We start from the raw sequence: 17,851 nt of genomic DNA, 5'->3' as shown, positions 1-17,851 counted from the left end.
GGGAGATTTGTTTCCATATCCCTTCCAACTTCTCTGTAAAAAAATACAGCCAGCCTCAGTTTGCCCTTCATTCTGCAGACTGTGATTTTATTTTTTAGCTAGCAGCAGGGCCCTAAATGAGTGAATGCATGTTTCTCCATAAGGAAGAGTAGTGGGCAATAATGAAGCTCTCATTTTTTTCAATATGTTATTTGTTCTTCAAAACCAGGGTGTTGTAATAAAACTATAGTTTAACAAGCCTACTAAGATAAAGAAGTCTACTTTTCCGCCCTACTCCACACCCTTGGGACATGGAAATTTTTTTAGGACAAAAGGTTTAAAACTAAACAAATTTAAAATAATTAATTAAATATGTAGCAATTGATTTAATAAATAGTTATAAATAATAAAATAAATAAAAATAAATAAAATAAAAAATAAGAATTTTGAGTGATATAATTTATTTTTCTAATATACTGAAACTCAAAATGGAAGTATCTGAACAACTTGAAAAGATTGAAAAGAGGTCTTTCGAAAAATGCTGGGTCCTTTCTTCAAGCAGTGGAAGAGGCTGCAGCTGGCCAGGGTGCACGCTAAAGCAGCATGCCTGGAATGTATCCAGTTTCTGCACACCACAAAGCATTGTCATATTGCAAAATAAAACTGATGATAGAGCTGCTTAAGCTTCCCAAAACCAATACAGCCACATCAGCAAAGCACAGAAACCAGGTTAATTAGTTACTCCATTGGAGAGCTGGGATTAGTACAGACACACATCACCACAGGTCCTGTCAAATTCATTCGGTCCTAGTTTCACTCCAGCCACCCTCATCCTCTCTGCTTCATCTCTGTTGGCCTGTTCCTAGGTTCCAGCCTGGAGCAAAGCAGCTGGTTTCCCTGGGGAGGAAACCAGGGAGACTCTACTCCAAGGTCCACAATACAGATATAACAAAACTGCTCCAGGAGGACGTAGGCTTGAAAAACATGAACAAAAGCCAGCCTGCCTAGTTGGCCCCAAACCCAGCCTCAGGCACCGTGGTATGTCCAGAGCCCTGACGCAGCCTGGTGCGGGTAGCAAAGATGCTATAGACGTAGCTCAGCCCAGTGCTAAGAACAAGCTTTGCTTAGCCTAATCTTAAAGGTACCTGCTCTTTCTACACCAAGTTAGGTGTTGTGTGTGGAGATGGCATGTGTTTAAGGCAAAGTATGTAAATGGTGCATGAGGGTTGGGGAGAGGCAGTGGATAAGGAGCACAGTGACTCTTGCATCCATCCTTCTCTCTTTCCCCTTGAAATGGCAGCAAGGCTGCTTCCATGCCTCCAGGTGCTTGTCAGGCAAGGTGGCAGCTGACTGCACAGGGGACATGGCAGGCAGCAGGGAGAAGAGGAGTTGGGAGGGTCTCTTTGAGCATTGCAGGTAGGCTGTGCAGGTCTGGCTGTCTGACCTGGTGTGATGCACAGCAGACAGCTGCAGAGAGGCTTCTTGTAATATCCAGCTCACGCCCCATGTGTTAAATGAAGGATTTATCCCTTTGCTTTCATGCAAAATATCAGCTTAATAACAGGTATGCACTGGTGTGACGTGGGTGGCCTTTAAGCACATATGGATTTCCACAGAAATCAAATATAAGCCTGAGGAAACACTTATCTTAGGTTGTTCACTTGTTCAGGGGCTGGAAATTACATGGAATTCTTATCTGATATTTTCCTAACAGGCAGCTCTTATTGTATTCCCAGTGCAGCAAGAAAAAAAAGCCTCAGAAGAGCACTGCCAAATGTAATTGCTCAGCCCCTGGGGCTCGCAGGCATGTTCTGCTTCCCACCTCTTTGTTCCAGGGTGGCCCCTCCTGCCTTCCCCTCCATTAACTCTTCACGTTCAGCTCCCTGGCACCCCAGCAGGGGCTTCTCCACACTGGTGGCTTCTCCATGCCTGGGAGCTTCTGCACACCACACCACGCTAGCTTGGGAGGAGGGACTTGTCTCCTCTCTTGCCTGCTTTGAGGTGTATCGTGCAGCAGGAGCTGGAGCCGGACGGAGGTATTTCCCCTAACCGCTAGCTAGCTCCGCTTCTCACTCATGCTCCAGGACGTGTCAGTGGCCAGTATGCCAAAGGATAACTTGAATAATCATGGGAACTGCAGAAAACATTGCTCAATTTTCTGCGATAAAACTGTTGCTGCAAAACATCCTGGAGGCAAATAGAAGCTTAATCAAACAAAGGACCTTGATGCATTGATTAAACAAGTTATTCTGTTCCCAGTCACATGTAAATACGGTCCCAAACATGTGGGATCATTCATACCATTAAAGCTAACTCACTAGCCCCTTGATTCTTTTGCAGAGCAAAGGGAAAATGACTTAGATGCTTCATCAGGGATCTAAGGGAAAGGCCCAACAGACTGAGTGTAAACACAGAGAGTGGGATCACCTTGCTCTGTCCATGAGAAGGTATCTTAGCTCATCTAAAGCCAAGAAAACCACAGTCTCAGGAATACTGCTGTGTCTCTCTTGACTCTCAGGCATCAGCCTTGAATGCTGTTTCCCACAGCACCATTTCCACATTGTTTTCAGTTGCAGTCACCAGCTGGGCACCTGGTGAGGACCAAAATTCTGTAAATGCAAGTAGATTGAATGAAGCGGCAAGTGTGTAATGCCAGCATGATTTAGGGTACTGAACTTAGGTATGATTTAGGGTACTGAACTTAGGTATGATTTAGGGTACTGAACAGGTTTTTTAAGAGTCAAAAAGCCTCATAGTGGTGTTGCCCAGCTAGGTATGACCCCAGCATATGTGTAAACTCGAAACTGTATTTTCAGTTAGATGCATAAACTGTGGTTGCAAAACCTATGTATAGACTAGCAAGATTTGAGTCACTGATTGTTTATGGCCAGACATGCTGCCAACCAGAACATGCTCGCTAAACTTTCCAGGAGTGTGAACCAACCCCGAAGAGCCTCTGAACTGGTGCTTCACACCTGGTCATATGCCCTAGCTGGCTGCAGTCGTGCTGGTGGAAGGGCTTGTCGCTTCTGCCTGCCAAGGTATCTGCCCCATCACGACTGCAAGCTCAGCTGCTCGCACGAATGGTACCTAACCTGTTCAGCCAAAGTGAGATGCCCTGACACAAGTCTGCTGCACACGCTGTTTACTTGGGCCTGGGCCAACTTGGGATGAAAAGGTTCAAAGGAGAAGCTGAGCTCACTGTTCAGAAGTGGTTGTAATCGCCGTCACAGGAAAGAGAGAGAAGAGGAGGGTGAGATGAACGGAGCAGCGGAGGGCAGGCTGGCACAACTGTGTCCAGAGAGGTGGTGTCTCATGTGTGAGAGTAAGCCACCCTCAGGTCTCCCTCAGTTCTTGAGGAGGGAGAATAAGTGATTTGTCTGCTGCATGCTCTAAAGCCCATGCAAGGGATTTGGGTGCTAAACTGCCCTTACGAGCTGTGCCAGCAGCCAAGGTCTGCCAGGACGTAGGTAGAACCCAGTCAGACCACCCCAAAATGGGAAAGAGGCAGCTATGGTGGCTACGTGTCATTGCTGATTCTCCCACACGTGGGTCCAGGCTCATTTGGAATGATGAGCTTGAATAGAAAAATCATCAGCTCCATGATGTATTATCCATGGATGTGTACACAAAGTGGGAAAGAACAGCTGCTGATGGCAAAAGTTATAGCTCTGCGCATTATTTCTTCCAAATGGATTTTGAGAGCAGAGAGGTTCAAACCCCATTAACAATGATATAAAGGGTGGTGAGGGTTTTTTTTTATTTTTAAAATGCCTGGTGTGGACCAAATTCACAGCTCCCAATAGTACAATTGGCAGTTTCTTTGTCCCACTTCCTTTACATCTCCCAGCTGTTCCCCTATAAAGTGGTGAATGGCTTGGCAGGAATTTACCTGGGAAAGACAAAAAGTGACAATTAATTATGAAGATTATTGAGAAACTTTGAGGGAAAGCATTCCTAGTTTACAAGAGGAGGGTGTGGGTCCTGCGGAGCTTGGGCTGCTGGCCCGTTGGGCTGCAGAAGCCATGTGCTTTTCTCTGGACATGCCATAAGGACCACTGCCTTACTTTGACTATAGGGAAGGACAGAGGCTACCAGAGGTGCCTAGTGTCAAGCATGTGAGAGTGGAGAACTGGGTCTTATTGTGTAGGCAGAAAGTAATTGATGTTTTGTGGGCAAATTGTTACTTCTTACAGTGTTTTGAGATGATACGACGTCATCATCGGAATGTGAAAATCTGATTTTTCATACATGATATTGTGTGTGTGTGTATGTGTATATAAGTATAAACAGAGCAAATACATATATGTCTGTTGCATATCTACTTCTATACATCACTGGATAATGGGTGTACAAGAAAATATGGATCTGATTTTAGAGTGCTCATTGCATCAATCTTACTGAGTCAGCGGACTTTGAGGTCACCCTGTGCATTACAAGATGGCCTCATCATCCTGCAAAACTGAGCTCCTGTGAAGAAAAAGTTTTGTTTGCTACCTGAATCATCAAGAAGAGCTTTCAAGTTGATTCTACGCATAAGTGAATAGGAAGAGTGCATACTGAATACTGAAACAAGAAAGAACAGTCTTCAGGGATGCTGAAAAAAATGTGAATTTTGGAATAGAAGCAAGTCAACGCTATGGTCATAGTGTTTGTATTATCAAAATCAGTTAAGACAATGGTTTGTCCCTGAAGCAATGGTTAAGCAAATACATTAGAATTACGCAAGCTGTCAGATTTTTCCTCTTCCTTGCTTTGCATTCCTGTTATTAATATCCTGCTAGTTGTCTTTTCTGAGAACTACCTGCAGAAAATAACATTGCCTTTGTGGTATCTGAGAATAACTGATAGAGAGCAAGGAGCAGGGGCTTTAAGGATGCCAGGCAGGGACAAGTAAAATATAAAACCAAAATGAAGCTGAATGCTATGATTGGACTTAGTGTGTTATATAATTAAAACCAGATATTGCACATGTAGCATGAGCTTATTTCTGTTTCATCTGATTTTGCCTAGGTTCTTCATCATCCATCTTATTTCACTTGCTTTTTCTTTTTCTTTCTAGTACCCTGAGTTGATGGTTGCATCTTATAACAATAATGAAGATGCTCCGCATGAGCCTGATGGGGTAGCCTTGGTATGGAACATGAAGTTCAAGAAAACCACACCGGAATATGTTTTCCATTGTCAGGTAAGACTGAGGAAGCCATTAATTTCATGCTAGACAAAACAGAGCTTACTACATGGTGCATCTGCCCACTGTTTATATGAAGAGATTGAGGTTAAAAATAGGCATTTTTGGAAAAAGTACAAGTGGCAGTCCAATGTTTTTAGGAGGCAACCAGCCTTCTCAAACAATACTGAAAGCCTGTCAGGGCTGCATGTCATTCTTTGTCTATTTAAAACAGTCCCTAGGAGATTTAGTTTATAAAGCCCCTGCACTTACGAAGTAACTGTGGTGTACCACTTCCTCATCCAGGCAGAAACATATGCTTTCCCACCCACGTTAGCTTCCTTGCATCCTCTGCGCTCCAAGCTGCCTACCCTTGCCTTGGTTCTGCTCAATATCATGTTTTGCCTTTAAAATTGGGAAGTACACTTTGCATTTCTGGGCATGCATCTTACAGCTTCATAAAAATGCTTACAAGGACTACTCCACCAGTTCATGTTTGACTGTCCTGTAGGTAGGCAAAACAGTGTTTCACTTCACTCAATGCTACTTTATGACCATGCTATTTTAGAATTTTATGGACAATTCAAAAACGGTTGTGTGGTTTATTTCTATGGGTCTGTTTACTCTTCTTTTGCCACTGCTTTTTGTGTGTGAAATGGCACAGCCGCGTATTGACAGAAATGTTCTGCTCATTGGCTCTATCTCCATCATACTGTCCAAACTGTGGAACAGGGCTTGGGCCAAATTTCCAACCTCTTCATTAATATCCTTCTGTGGTAATTAAATACAGGGCAGTGGTATTCAAAAAGCCATATGGAAAAGTTTCAGCAAGTAAAATTTAACAATCAGAGATTAGTAAAAATGCAGATTATTCTGCGGTAAAAATTGCTTCTCTTGGAAGGATATGTATTACCTGGCTAATTGTGTAAGCCAAGTGTCATTTTACATTCAAGGACCAAACATCTTTTTGAACTAAGTTTATGTTTGGACTTGGGTACATTATCAGATGTAACATAGTGGGAGGGAGTTGCTGGAATTGAAGTTACTGCTTCAACCCGATTAAGTAACCTTTAATTCTGAGCATGTTTTTCTAATTTGCTATACTGAAAAACAACTTCACAAGGAGTCTAGGCCTGCACAGCAAATATGCCATACAGATTTACATACGTATATATGTATGCGAGTGTGTGTGTGCGCGCGCACATTACCTTTGAAATGAGAACTTGTGTTTTTCTGGATATCATATTCGTCAGACTGATGTGTTCTTTCAGACTGCTTAAGGTCTTAGCTCAGATCCCATGTTCAAATTCTAGGATGTACATGCAGCTTAATGTTTTAAGCAAAATATTCAACAGACAAGATTGTCCATTGCATTTTCAGGAAGAAAAATCCTTAAACTAGATTGGTTTTGCAAGATAATAACCAGGTTCAGGGTAGCCCTACTGAGTACATGAAGGGGAGACTGACTACAGACATAATAATGTGCTCTGTTAATTAAAAATTCTATCTAGTTTTAAGCATACGTTCACTTAAACAGGGAGGTTTGACTCTCTAAATTGAAAGCACTGAGACAGGCTATACTCTCCGTTAGAAAAACACAATTGGACAAAGTGGTGGCCAGAGATTTGGCTCAGCTGAGCTTCTGTCTACTTCTCCCATTAAGTTGGATGTCCCCCTTTTTTTGAACTGGAGCCTTAAAACCTGTAAATCAAGAGATGCATATAGCACTGTGCTTTCACATGCATCCTGGATTCATCATCTTTCAGTTAAATGAAATCGGTTCTTCTGCCCTTGAGAAATATTTATTCTCTTGGTCAAACTGTCCACAGATAATTTGCATTATAAGTCTGTTGTGAGTTGGAACCATGTTTGAACCACCATTATGGGGCTTCTGACATGTGAAATACCAATTTCTGCATCTCAGATTGGATGGGGATACCCACATGAGATTAAATGGGGAAGTAAAAAGCATGAGACTTGGCCTCTTGAACACAGGTTTTGTTCTAACTGACTCAGATGGAAAATAAGAAAAAAAATTATCTTAGCTCAGAGTCTGGAATTCAGTTCTGTAGATCATCATGTTATTCTGTTAGTTAGTGGAAACCAACTGTGTTATTAGTCAGCCCTATATCATTTATATTACCATTTTGCAAAAGAAACATTCCCTTATTCAGTCCTGACTTGGTCATTTCTCTAGGTCTTCTGTGAGACAGGCCCAATTTTTTCTTCTGCCGTACATGACCTTATAACAATCCAGCCTGGCAGCTAGAGATGAACACCCACCTTATCATCACAGCTAGGTTGCCCAGATGTGACAAGTACAGCACTTTGTATTTTCCCAATAGACCTCTATTTTCCTTTCCAAAGACTTTCTATAAAAATGTGGTCTTGATAAATACTGTATGGTGATGATTAATATACCTTTTGCCTTTCAATTTCTGGGCTCACAGAGCGAGATACAAGCAAGTAGAAACTCATTTCAGATGTGATGGTTGAGGAACTCATGCAAGCCACTTCTGAGAAGCTAAATCAATAAATAGGTTTATGAAGCCATTTCTGATGAACTTCTAGGAAATTCCACCTCAGGAGTTCTGATAACATCAATAGAAATAAATATGTGAAACACCTCTGGACAGCTAAAGAGCTGGCTGAACTTCAGCAGGTAGAACTTTAGATACCTCCTGTGCACATTTGGTAAATTCTTGAAGCTAGGAACCATAATGATTTTCTGTCTTTCCTGGCATATTATACAGATCTAAGTGAGATGATTACCAAGGAATTTCTTGATTTCCTCTACTTTTTTCTATGTCTTTTTGGAATCTTACGTAGGATCATTGAAATTGTCATAATCAGAAAAACAGGCTTTCCCAGTGCCTTTGCTGAAAGTTGCCAGAACCCAGGGACTTCAACTAAAGTTCTCTATCAGCCATGGCAGAAAATTATGCCAAAATCTACCAGCGATGAAGTTTCTTCCTAAATTCAACCAGCAAAACATTTTATTTCAGTCCTCATATGTGAGGGATGATGTATTTTGTGAATGTTTATCTTAGCTGTTGTCACTAATGATCTTACTGTTATGAAATTCTTGCCCAATTTAAAGTCATATTAGGCTGTTGGCTCATTAATACAGTGTAGGTGGTAATAAATTTCATAGCTCTACAATATGTTGTGCTACAAATACTGGGTTGAATTTCAGTTAATATTCATTAAGGGAAAAATTACTATCAGCCAAGTGGACTTGTTTACTCTACTCATTAGTTCATGTGATCTGTCAAATCCTTTCTAAACGAAACAGTCCTACTGGCTTCTACTCTCTCCTCCTGTGGAATATTTCTTTTCTTCTGCTTGTCTTATTTTTGCCCTTCTTTGGATTTTTATATTTCTACTTTACCCAGTGATGTGCTGACAGTATTTTAGCTGGGACTCCCACAGATTTTTTCCTCTATAGCTCATCATACATCTCTTTACCACAAGGTTAGAAATGGGAAAACAAGGAAGAGTGAGGGATGGGGTAATTTGTTCATTTGTTTTCCTATGCAAGCAAAAAAAATGTTGTTTCAGAAGCAAAATCAAAGTGGAAGGGTGATATCATTTGCCAAAGGAATGAACGCTCAATGCTTTGCTTAGGTAGTGAGGAATAAATTGAGCTTGTAGTTAATACTGCAGAGTGCAGACTGGGAATGTCCTTGTAGGGAAGAGTCAGGGATGTCCTCTTCCCAATGCTGGAGTATCACAAACTCCTGGTGTAATCCAGTCCATTCCAAAGGCAAAACCCAAGCCTTTCTGAAGTACTTTATGAGGCCCTGAAGATGAGTCATTCTTGGTTGGGTTGGTTTGGCAGTATCCAGAGAAGGAATGAATTCCAGCAAAGACATGGAAATCACATTGACTCTCCCCCATTTTGGTGGGAGAATTTTAAGTGGTGGTTCACACTGCTTCTCTCAGCTACTGTTGGTCTGCATTTAGGTGGGAGTGACAAAAACGAAAATAGTAAGGCACGGTTATTGATGACATGACTCAACATGCGCTCAATCCTGTATTGATTTATGCAATGCATGGGGCTGGCCTTGAATGTGAACATTCCTGTACTATAGATTGGTAGAGCAGCATCACTGATATTTCTCAGTCTTACTCTCTTAGAAAGTGCTTATATGCCCTTAACATGTTTTTTCACTGAACAAATAAAAATCTACATTACCCATTATTTATGAGGATTATTTGTAATGCAGTTCCCGTTGTTTGTGTACTACTGGTCACCTCTGTTGATGTTGTTGTTTCTGTTTCCCGGTGGAGTGTTCTAAACTTTCTAAGCCAAAGTGACCTGAAGAAATAACTGGAAATTTGCACCAGCATATCTGGTTGAGTGAGGCAAATGAGCCTGAGGCAGACTGTCTTTGCCCTAAAGTGGATAGCTGAAGTCTGACCTATTATATCTTTCCTTTCAGCAGGGCTTGTTAGCATGAGCAGAGCACTGCTTTAATACCAGATCTCATAGCTTTTGGGTTAGAGCTGATCTACAGAGACAGAAGATACAAGGGAAAGAAATATTCAGTGGGTCTAGTGGACTTTAGGATATTGAAAACCATTTCCTTTCTTCTGGAACCAAACAGGGGTTATTAAAGTTGGTTGAGGTATCTGGACCTCAGCTTCAAACATCCATCACTTCAAGAGAGGAGGGGTGGAGGTAGACAGCTAAAGATATAGTTTCATGCAAATAAACCAAATTGAATGTTACTCTCTGATTTGGAGGACTCTGCACTGTGTTTGGAAAGTTTGATGAATTCTGCTTCCCTACACCCAGTGTAATGATAGCAGCCACAAAAAAAAAAAAAAAGACTACATTGACTGTATTTTGATTTATTATAGATTATTTCCTGATCTATTAATTTCCTCTTTTTCAGCTATGTCTTTTCCAAATGTCTCAAAAGGGCAGTGAGAAGTACAAATCTGACACTTAGAAGTAACTCCATTCAGCATATTTTTAAGGAAGGAGAGCACATGTGAAGTAGCTTTTATCTGAGGAAGCAGTAACCATTTAAGGGTTCTTTCAAGAAGTCAGATCAACTTTTAGCATAATCACAAAAAGATTTCAGCAGTATATCATTTTTAATAGCTGCAGCTATTTCTGTCCTTTTCCTAAAATGCCATGCAGTCAGATTTATTTGGTTGGTTCCATATCTTCACTAAACTGTCAGTTTTTTGTGGGATATGGGACTTGTGTTTTCTATTTTAATTTCAAGAAAAGCTGTCCATGCTTGGAAAATATTGGTGGATTGGGTACAGAAATCAGCCACTCAGCCACACCACAAAATGTTTCATTCTCCCCTAGCTTTTTTGTAGTGGCTTCTATACACTGTCATTAAGTTATGTGTTTGACCACTCTTCATTGCTTATCCTGGTGTGGTCTTTCCCTTTTCAACTGAATGGATGGAGTCAGAAATGCGTATCTTAGAATTAGATGCACTGAGGTAAGTGAAGGGCTATATTTAGTGGCTGATATTGGCTGGAGTTGCCTTTTTTTTTCCTGATTTGGTTCCTTTGTTGTTGTCTGCTCTTTCAAAATCAACATAAATTCCTTCAGATGTGCTTTTTGCTCCAGCAGCCTGCCTTCTAAAGGTGCTCAGTGCCCAAATCCACGAGACGTGTGCAGAGCAGGCTGAGGTAACAGCATGAATGACTAATATTCTCCTTTTCCTCTTGTCCTTGACTTTCCTTCACTGTGGAAGCCAGACAAGAACTCAGTTCCAGAACTTTAAGAGAAAAGAAGTACCACAACAAGTTTAATTGTCAAGAAAATATGCTTGGAATACTTAAAAAATAGAGAAAATTTTCTCTGATAATTACATTGGTGTTTTCTGCAAAGGCTTCCTCACTTTGTTGCTGCTATCTAAGTTTCACATAAGGATTCAGCTCTTCAGAGCCGTAAAACAAATGGCAGCCCCTAAACTCCCTCCAAGCTTCCCAGAATCTCAGCAAATCTCAGAGAAGACATGTGGCTCTGAGCTTACTGCAAACCCAGCTTTGGAAAAGGCTTTTTCATCAAAAAGTGTCCAGTTGTTAAAATAGAACTGGTCGACAAAAGATAAGTAGGTTTGATGGGTAACCACTGAAGCCTGGTGCACGGTGGGAGAACAAGAGACAATGGCAGAAGGGAAGTTCAGACTGTGTGGAAGGAAAAGGCTTTTCCCCATGAGGATAGACAAGCATTGAAGCAAGTTGTCCAGACAGATTGCTCAGTCTCCATCATTGTCTTTTCAAGACAGGCTGGATGAAGCCCTGAGCAACCTCGTCTAAACTCACAGCTGGCCCTGCTTTGAACAGATTGGACTAGAAATCTCCTGAGGTCTTTTCCATCCTGAATTGTCCTGTGATCCTATGATCCTGGACATGAATCAAATTCTGCTTGTTTTTGTAACAGTTCTCTCGTAAGTGAACCTCTGAATGTTGAAGATGCTGAGGCAGCTCCCAGACTGGGAATGTTCCAGTACCCAAGGACCCAAATTTGATGCAGAATTTCTGTAACACATACCAAAATGTTGTAAAATGAATCGAGGAGGACTTCTTCATAGATATAGAGGTTGTTTTGTTTCCATTTCTGTTTCATTTCCTGCTATGCATCGCTGGTAGGATGATCTTTGTGGAGCTGCGTAGACCTCTTCTGTACCTATTTCCAGAACATTTTGTTGCTATTAAATTTGTGTCTACATGGTCATTTTCACACTGCAATAATTCATGCAGATGTATAGGCGGACCATTTTGAATTAAAATTTGGGGGAATTTCCAACTGTGCTACTGGGGGAGGAGACAGTTTCAGCTGTGGCTTGTGATAGGACATATTCGTTCTGTTCTTATTTTAAAACCTTTTTCCTCTGTCCTGTTGTGTTTATCCAGGCTAGAACATAGAAACGCAGAGCACAGTTTGTGCTGTGAGGATTTCAGTAAACAAGAACCCATGTCTTGTCTGTTAGGCTTTTGGTTTAGATTCTTCCTCCTGTTCTCAGGAGAACAGGATAATGAATGGGGTTTTTTGCTCTTCTGATTGGACTTTACATCACTTCTTCCTTTGGTGATGAAAAATAAGTATCATTTGACCTAAGATTAGTGCTCCAATACTTGTGAAGAGATTGTGTGTGAATCAGTAGAAGTTACACCCACACATCCAAAGGCTGAATGTGGTATTTGGAAAATGGTTTTTGGTGTCTTAGGTGAGAGGAGGGAGCTGCCTGCAGTAGATTGGTAGAGGGGGGCCAAGGGGGACCAAATATAAAAGGCAGAGTCTTCTGTCTCCCAGGTACTACTGAACTCAGAGGCACCAGTGGGGGAGGACAGAAAAGGCTCTGAAAATGTGGAAATGTATATTCTGTCTTGGGTGCTACAGTGTCTTACACAGTCCTGAAGTCACCAGTATGAAATGCCCCACGTGAGCCTCAAGTCCTGCTTTATTGCTGAAATGCCACAGCGGTTAATGTGGCATCCACTAGCATCTGCAGCTCAAGAAGAGGTATGCCATGTTTTCCACATAGCCTTTGAGTCCTAAATCTCTTTAAAATTACTTTATTTCCACAAAAATTAAAGAATAATATTTTTCCTAACGGGAGTGGGAGAAGAAAACCTTCTTCCAGGCCAGGCTAGAGAGAAACTAAGCATCATTATTTAGACTGAAGGGATGTCAGCTGGATCCACAGAATTGCATGCCTTCCCTTGGGCTTACCTGTGTCTTTCCTACCCTTAGCAAAGCTGATTTTTCCATGATGACTTGGGTCTGTTGGTCTCTTGTGCAGAACCCTGAAGAGCAACACACCCATCAAAGTCAATGTGTACACTATAACAGCAAAATTGTGTGCCATATCCAATCAGTCTGTGAAATGACTGCTAATACAACAGGTGGGTGCAGTTTCCCTGTTAGTAATTAACATTCTGAATTACCTGAGGACTGTGTTTCTACATACAAAGTCTGCTAGCAACAGAATGCTTCTTTGCCTAGAGCAATGCCTAACATAGATCATCTTCCTCATTTGAAACTGAGATTTCAATTATGAATCAAAGAATTAGGAAGTGACAAATTTGCTTGTCTTGGATAGAAAATTTTAGGCAGTTCCTGCTTCTAAGCCTTGTTTAGAGGGGGTAGATTATCATACGTTTAAATGATATGCGGTCACTACTAGCAATAGCATTGTGCTTTTTGTAGGTGTTAAAATAGTGATTTGTAATGAATCTGTACTTTAAGATGTTGTTTCTCTTCTTAAAGGTCATGTATTCTTCCTTTCAGACCAAATATAAAGAATTCGTTGCCACTTGATACGGCAGGCATTTTTTTTTTTGAGTTTCTTTGTTTCACTGATAACTTGCGCTGTATCTTTCTGAATTACTGGCATCTAATACGCAATATGCAAATAATGCAATTTGGAGAAAACCTAATCTTTGAATTTGCAGAGCTAGACATGCAGTATTTTTAAACTTTAGCTAGCTAAGGAAAAAAAAAGATCTCAGTCAAAAACTATATTTCATAAGAGAAAATTATAGTGATATTGATGGTTTGCCAAAACCTCAAGCAGTGACAAAATCCACAGAGTGTCCTGAAAGAGATGCCTTTGCAAAACCATTCCTTTGCAGATGGCTTAGATTATTGATACTTATAAACACATGACATTATTCGTTCGACTCAGAATTTTGAAAAACTCTGTTGATAAAAAATGCAAATTTGTCACACTATCCCAAAATCACAGAGAAAAAAATCACCAAATCCTGCAATTGTTCCTGAGGATATTTTATTGGTTAGTAGTTGTTGATTTGGTTACATTTCAACATGACCTAGTGTAAAATATTTTAAGAAAAGGGGAGAAAGGAAAGGAGAAGGGAGCATGACTTTCCATTGTCAATGTGAACATTACATTTTAAAGTTTTTCTTGTATATCCGAAACTCCCAGTGCTAAAAGGGTTTTGGGTGAACAAGAAATGTGGGATCAGATGCGAAATCAATAAGTCATTGGGATCCTTCCACAGAATTTTTTTCCATAAAGGATATAAAATACCATGCAATTCCCTAGCTGCACTGCAGATGATGGATAAATAGCCATAGGCATGACTTTTCTGTTTGGGTTATGTAACTGTTCTCAGTGCAAGCGACTTGCAATGGAGAGTACATTTGGTCCAAATTCGAGAAAATTATTTTCACCTCATGGTTTTTGTCTCTGTGGGAGCTCTATGTGAGGAGTGAAGCCTCTTTCTGTGTTACCTGGCACAAAATATAAAACAGTTACTCTTCTAAAGTGCTGTAAAAGGCCCCAGAAACCAAGGAATCCGTCACTACAGCCCGGGATACAACTGTCCTCTGCCTTAGGTCTAAAATCAACAGTTTTCTGCCCTCTGCCCCCACTGCTGGATGACTGACAAGTACTTTCCTGAAAAGAACTTTTGTATACAGACAACATTGATTTAATGATGATTAACACTCCCTGCTTCCCACAAAGGGAAAGCAGAAGCACGTGCTGACTGGCTGAGATGCTGATATTATCCTTGGAAGACGTTTCCCGTGTGGGGCACAGAGTCTTCTGGAAAGCAGCAAAAAGGGAAGTCTCTGTCAGCACACGTAGAGGCTGCCCAGCAATTCTTACTGTAGGAGCACTGCTCTGCATAATGCTATCATATTTGCTGTCACTATAATAATGATTGTAAAAAGTGAACCTTTGTTAGTAATGAGTGCCCATACGAAGTTATTTGTAGTGTTTTGCGAAAATGTCACGATCCATTATATAACCACAATAACAAAATATGAATGATGGCAAATACCATAGATTTAACTTTCACAAAGCAGATCTTTCTGGTGAAATTTTATTAAAACAGGATTGTCTTTATCATGAAAAGTGTCAGAGAAGAAAAGTCAAAGTACATTTATTTTAGTATAAGATGACAAGCAAATGTCCTACGTGCAAGAAGCGATGTGCTTTTAAAAACTTGTCATATTGGAAAGATCAGAGTGTTTTCATTATCTCTACAACAAAATGTGCCAGGGTACATTAGGATCTATGATTAATTCATTTTGATAGCTCTTATAACAATGTTTAGTGTTTTTGTAGCTAAGATAAATATCAATTCCACTTCAGTTCCACATTGTTCTTGAACATACACTGAATCACCAGTCATTTCATGTGGAGAAGAACATGCTTAACATTTGCTATCTCCTGTTTACATCTGTAAATAAATACACTAAGCTCAAGTTGGACTGAGTTAATAATGTACAGGAGCTGTGCAGAATTGCTGTTTGCCATGAGCTGTCTGGGGTAAATCCATTCTTCCTGGCAGGGTAATGATGCATTATGAAACGTCCCATCAGTGGTGAGAGTGGATGACCCAGGTGAGCTGTTTTTTAGCAAAATGTGGTCCTCTGTTACTCCAGGAGTCAGCAAATGTAAGCTGGCATAACTAAGTTGATTTATTGCAACTAAGGCTCTGACCCTGAGACTGGAAAAACACTTATCTCATTCCTTCCTCCTCTCCAAGACTACTCATGGAAAAAAATAATGAAATCAAACAGCAGAACCTTGCAGGTGAGGAAAGTGGGATGTGAAATTTCAGAAAACTAAGGCTTGTTTAGAGAAAGGGGGATTAAAAATTGGGTCTATAATGGGAGGTAGTCATCTATTCCTGCATGGCCTTAGTTGCTCCCTAATGTTCTATGGGTGCAGAGCCAGGCTACTCATATCAGAATTTGTACAGTCATTTACTGTAGGAGACATGAATAGTGCAAAGGCAACTCGTGTTCCCGCCCTCATTCTTAAATACAGACTTGCCTGTGGTATCTTCTCCATTTCCACTAGATAGCTGTTTATCAGTGCCTCTCAGTCTCTAAATCCTCATATCTATGTGCAATGTTTAATTAATTTTCAATTATTTCCAATGATGTAGTGACACTATTTATAAATGATACATCAGTGAAACTGATGGATTTGGGCAAATATAATAGGCTGTCAGTCTTCACTAGGAGCCACAATTAAATCAAAAAGATAAGAAAAGATTACTGTAATTATTTTGACAGTGAACTGATAGAAGTTTGCCCAAGTGACACAGACTACAGAGTACAAAATGCCAATTGCTTAGAAACAAGTAAAATAAGAGATACCATTGTCCCTTTGCTCCCATAGGGCTTCTTGCAGAAGTCATCTCATAGCTTTAATCTGGAAAATCAAGTGACCTATCTCCAGGATCAGGCAAAGCTCCATTCAGTCAAAGACTGATAGGATCCTTGATAAATAAAGAGGGGTCCAGTCAGTAGAGATTCAGTTCTGCTGGTCTGATATGTTCAATCTTCTGACCATGCCTGGGTTCTAATAGCATGTGCATTTATTGGTGGTGTTTGGACTGAGTGCCATACATTTATCTGCAACTCCCTTATAAGCAGCTGTGACTACTATGCCCAACTTCACAAGCTGAGTTGTAGGTAATTGTTCTCGCAGCATCTGTACTGGCTTCTAATTCATCTCTGGCTTCATGTAGTTTGATTGATTAAATGCGTGGTTTGGGGAACTGCTGCCATAGAAACCACCAAGCTACCACCACAGCTCAAGAACAACTCGTGTTTCTATTCTTGTTCTCTAAGCCTGGAATTTGCTATCTCTGTGTGCTCTGTAAAGCCCAACTCTGGTATTTCCAGAACTTGCCACCAAGTGATCATCTGGTTTGCTTTCTCTGTGAGGAGAAGAATCCCTGACACCAGGATGCCAAGCAAGCCTAGCCCATACCTCACTCTCGGGGGGGATCTCTTCTGCTTTTGCATAGTGCCAGATGGGGACCACCCTGGGAAGGGACTCTCGAGCTGGCTTCTGAGGCCAGGTCATGGTTCCAGCAGAAAGCAGGCTCTACTGGGCGAAGAGATGTGCGGCAACAAGAGGCTTAAGTCCTTAGCCTGGTGGCTGGGACACTTTGTGAGCATGCCAAGACTATATCTGTATTTTATATTAGATAGTATCGGAGAATGTGCAGACATAATTCAGAAGAAGTGACCAGAACTCCTGGACTTGTGATTCCGAGCCAGGTTCCCCAGGCATTTGCTAGATAGAAGAGGCTCCCCTTCATAGATGCTTGAGTTGCCTGACTGCAACACTTTGAGCTTTGGTTTGTGTGATGTTTTGTCTATGCGCTTCTCAAGCCTTTTGCTTTCATTTTGCAGTGCTTAACATATTCCTCACAAAAAAACCTGTACGAATGCAGAGATATGATGATGAATAGGTTGACTAAAACAGGCTAAACTGAACTCTTCCTCTTTTTTTCACTATGGACTCTAATCTTGTTATCTTTATTCTGCCATCCACACGAATGGATAATAATGCATGGAGATGTAAACAGTGCTTTAAGGCTACACAGATGGAGATGGCTTTTGAAAACTTGTCCTATACTAAATAATCTGCCTTTTCAGGACCTTCTGGCATTGCACACTGAAATCTCTGGCCTGCTTGCCAAAATGAGCGATAAAAAGAATGAAAAAGGATTAGGGAAGCATCAGTTTTCATTCTTTATTATATTATCAGCATGTACTTACAGTAGATTTGATATACACACAGCCGACTATGCATAGGGTATAGTTTTCAAGACTTAGTGCATAGCATTAGGGGTATTTGCCACAGCAATTGTTGGTGTCTTAGTTAAACTGTCCCTAAAATTATGCAAAGACTGTGTCCTTAAGCATATTTCTTTAGAGTCTGCAGG

At 40.8% G+C, this 17,851-nt stretch overlaps 1 protein-coding gene across 6 annotated transcripts in view; it reads left to right on the top strand.

The window, feature by feature from the left end:
* The window catches only part of DYNC1I1 (dynein cytoplasmic 1 intermediate chain 1), a 199,524-nt gene that overhangs the window by 120,968 nt on the left and 60,705 nt on the right, over positions 1-17,851 (top strand). For all 6 annotated transcript variants that reach the window (XM_064444581.1, XM_064444578.1, XM_064444577.1 and 3 more), the window contains one exon: positions 5,042-5,167. In XM_064444581.1, coding sequence (XP_064300651.1) covers positions 5,042-5,167 — 126 coding nt within the window. The remainder of the gene's footprint in view (positions 1-5,041; positions 5,168-17,851) is intronic.

The sequence above is a fragment of the Phalacrocorax carbo genome, chromosome 2 (assembly GCF_963921805.1).
Source record: "Phalacrocorax carbo chromosome 2, bPhaCar2.1, whole genome shotgun sequence".
In the NCBI taxonomy this organism is placed as follows: Eukaryota; Metazoa; Chordata; class Aves; order Suliformes; family Phalacrocoracidae; genus Phalacrocorax; species Phalacrocorax carbo.
The sequence above is the reverse complement of the archived record's forward strand: the minus strand, read 5'-3'. Positions and strand labels throughout refer to the sequence as shown.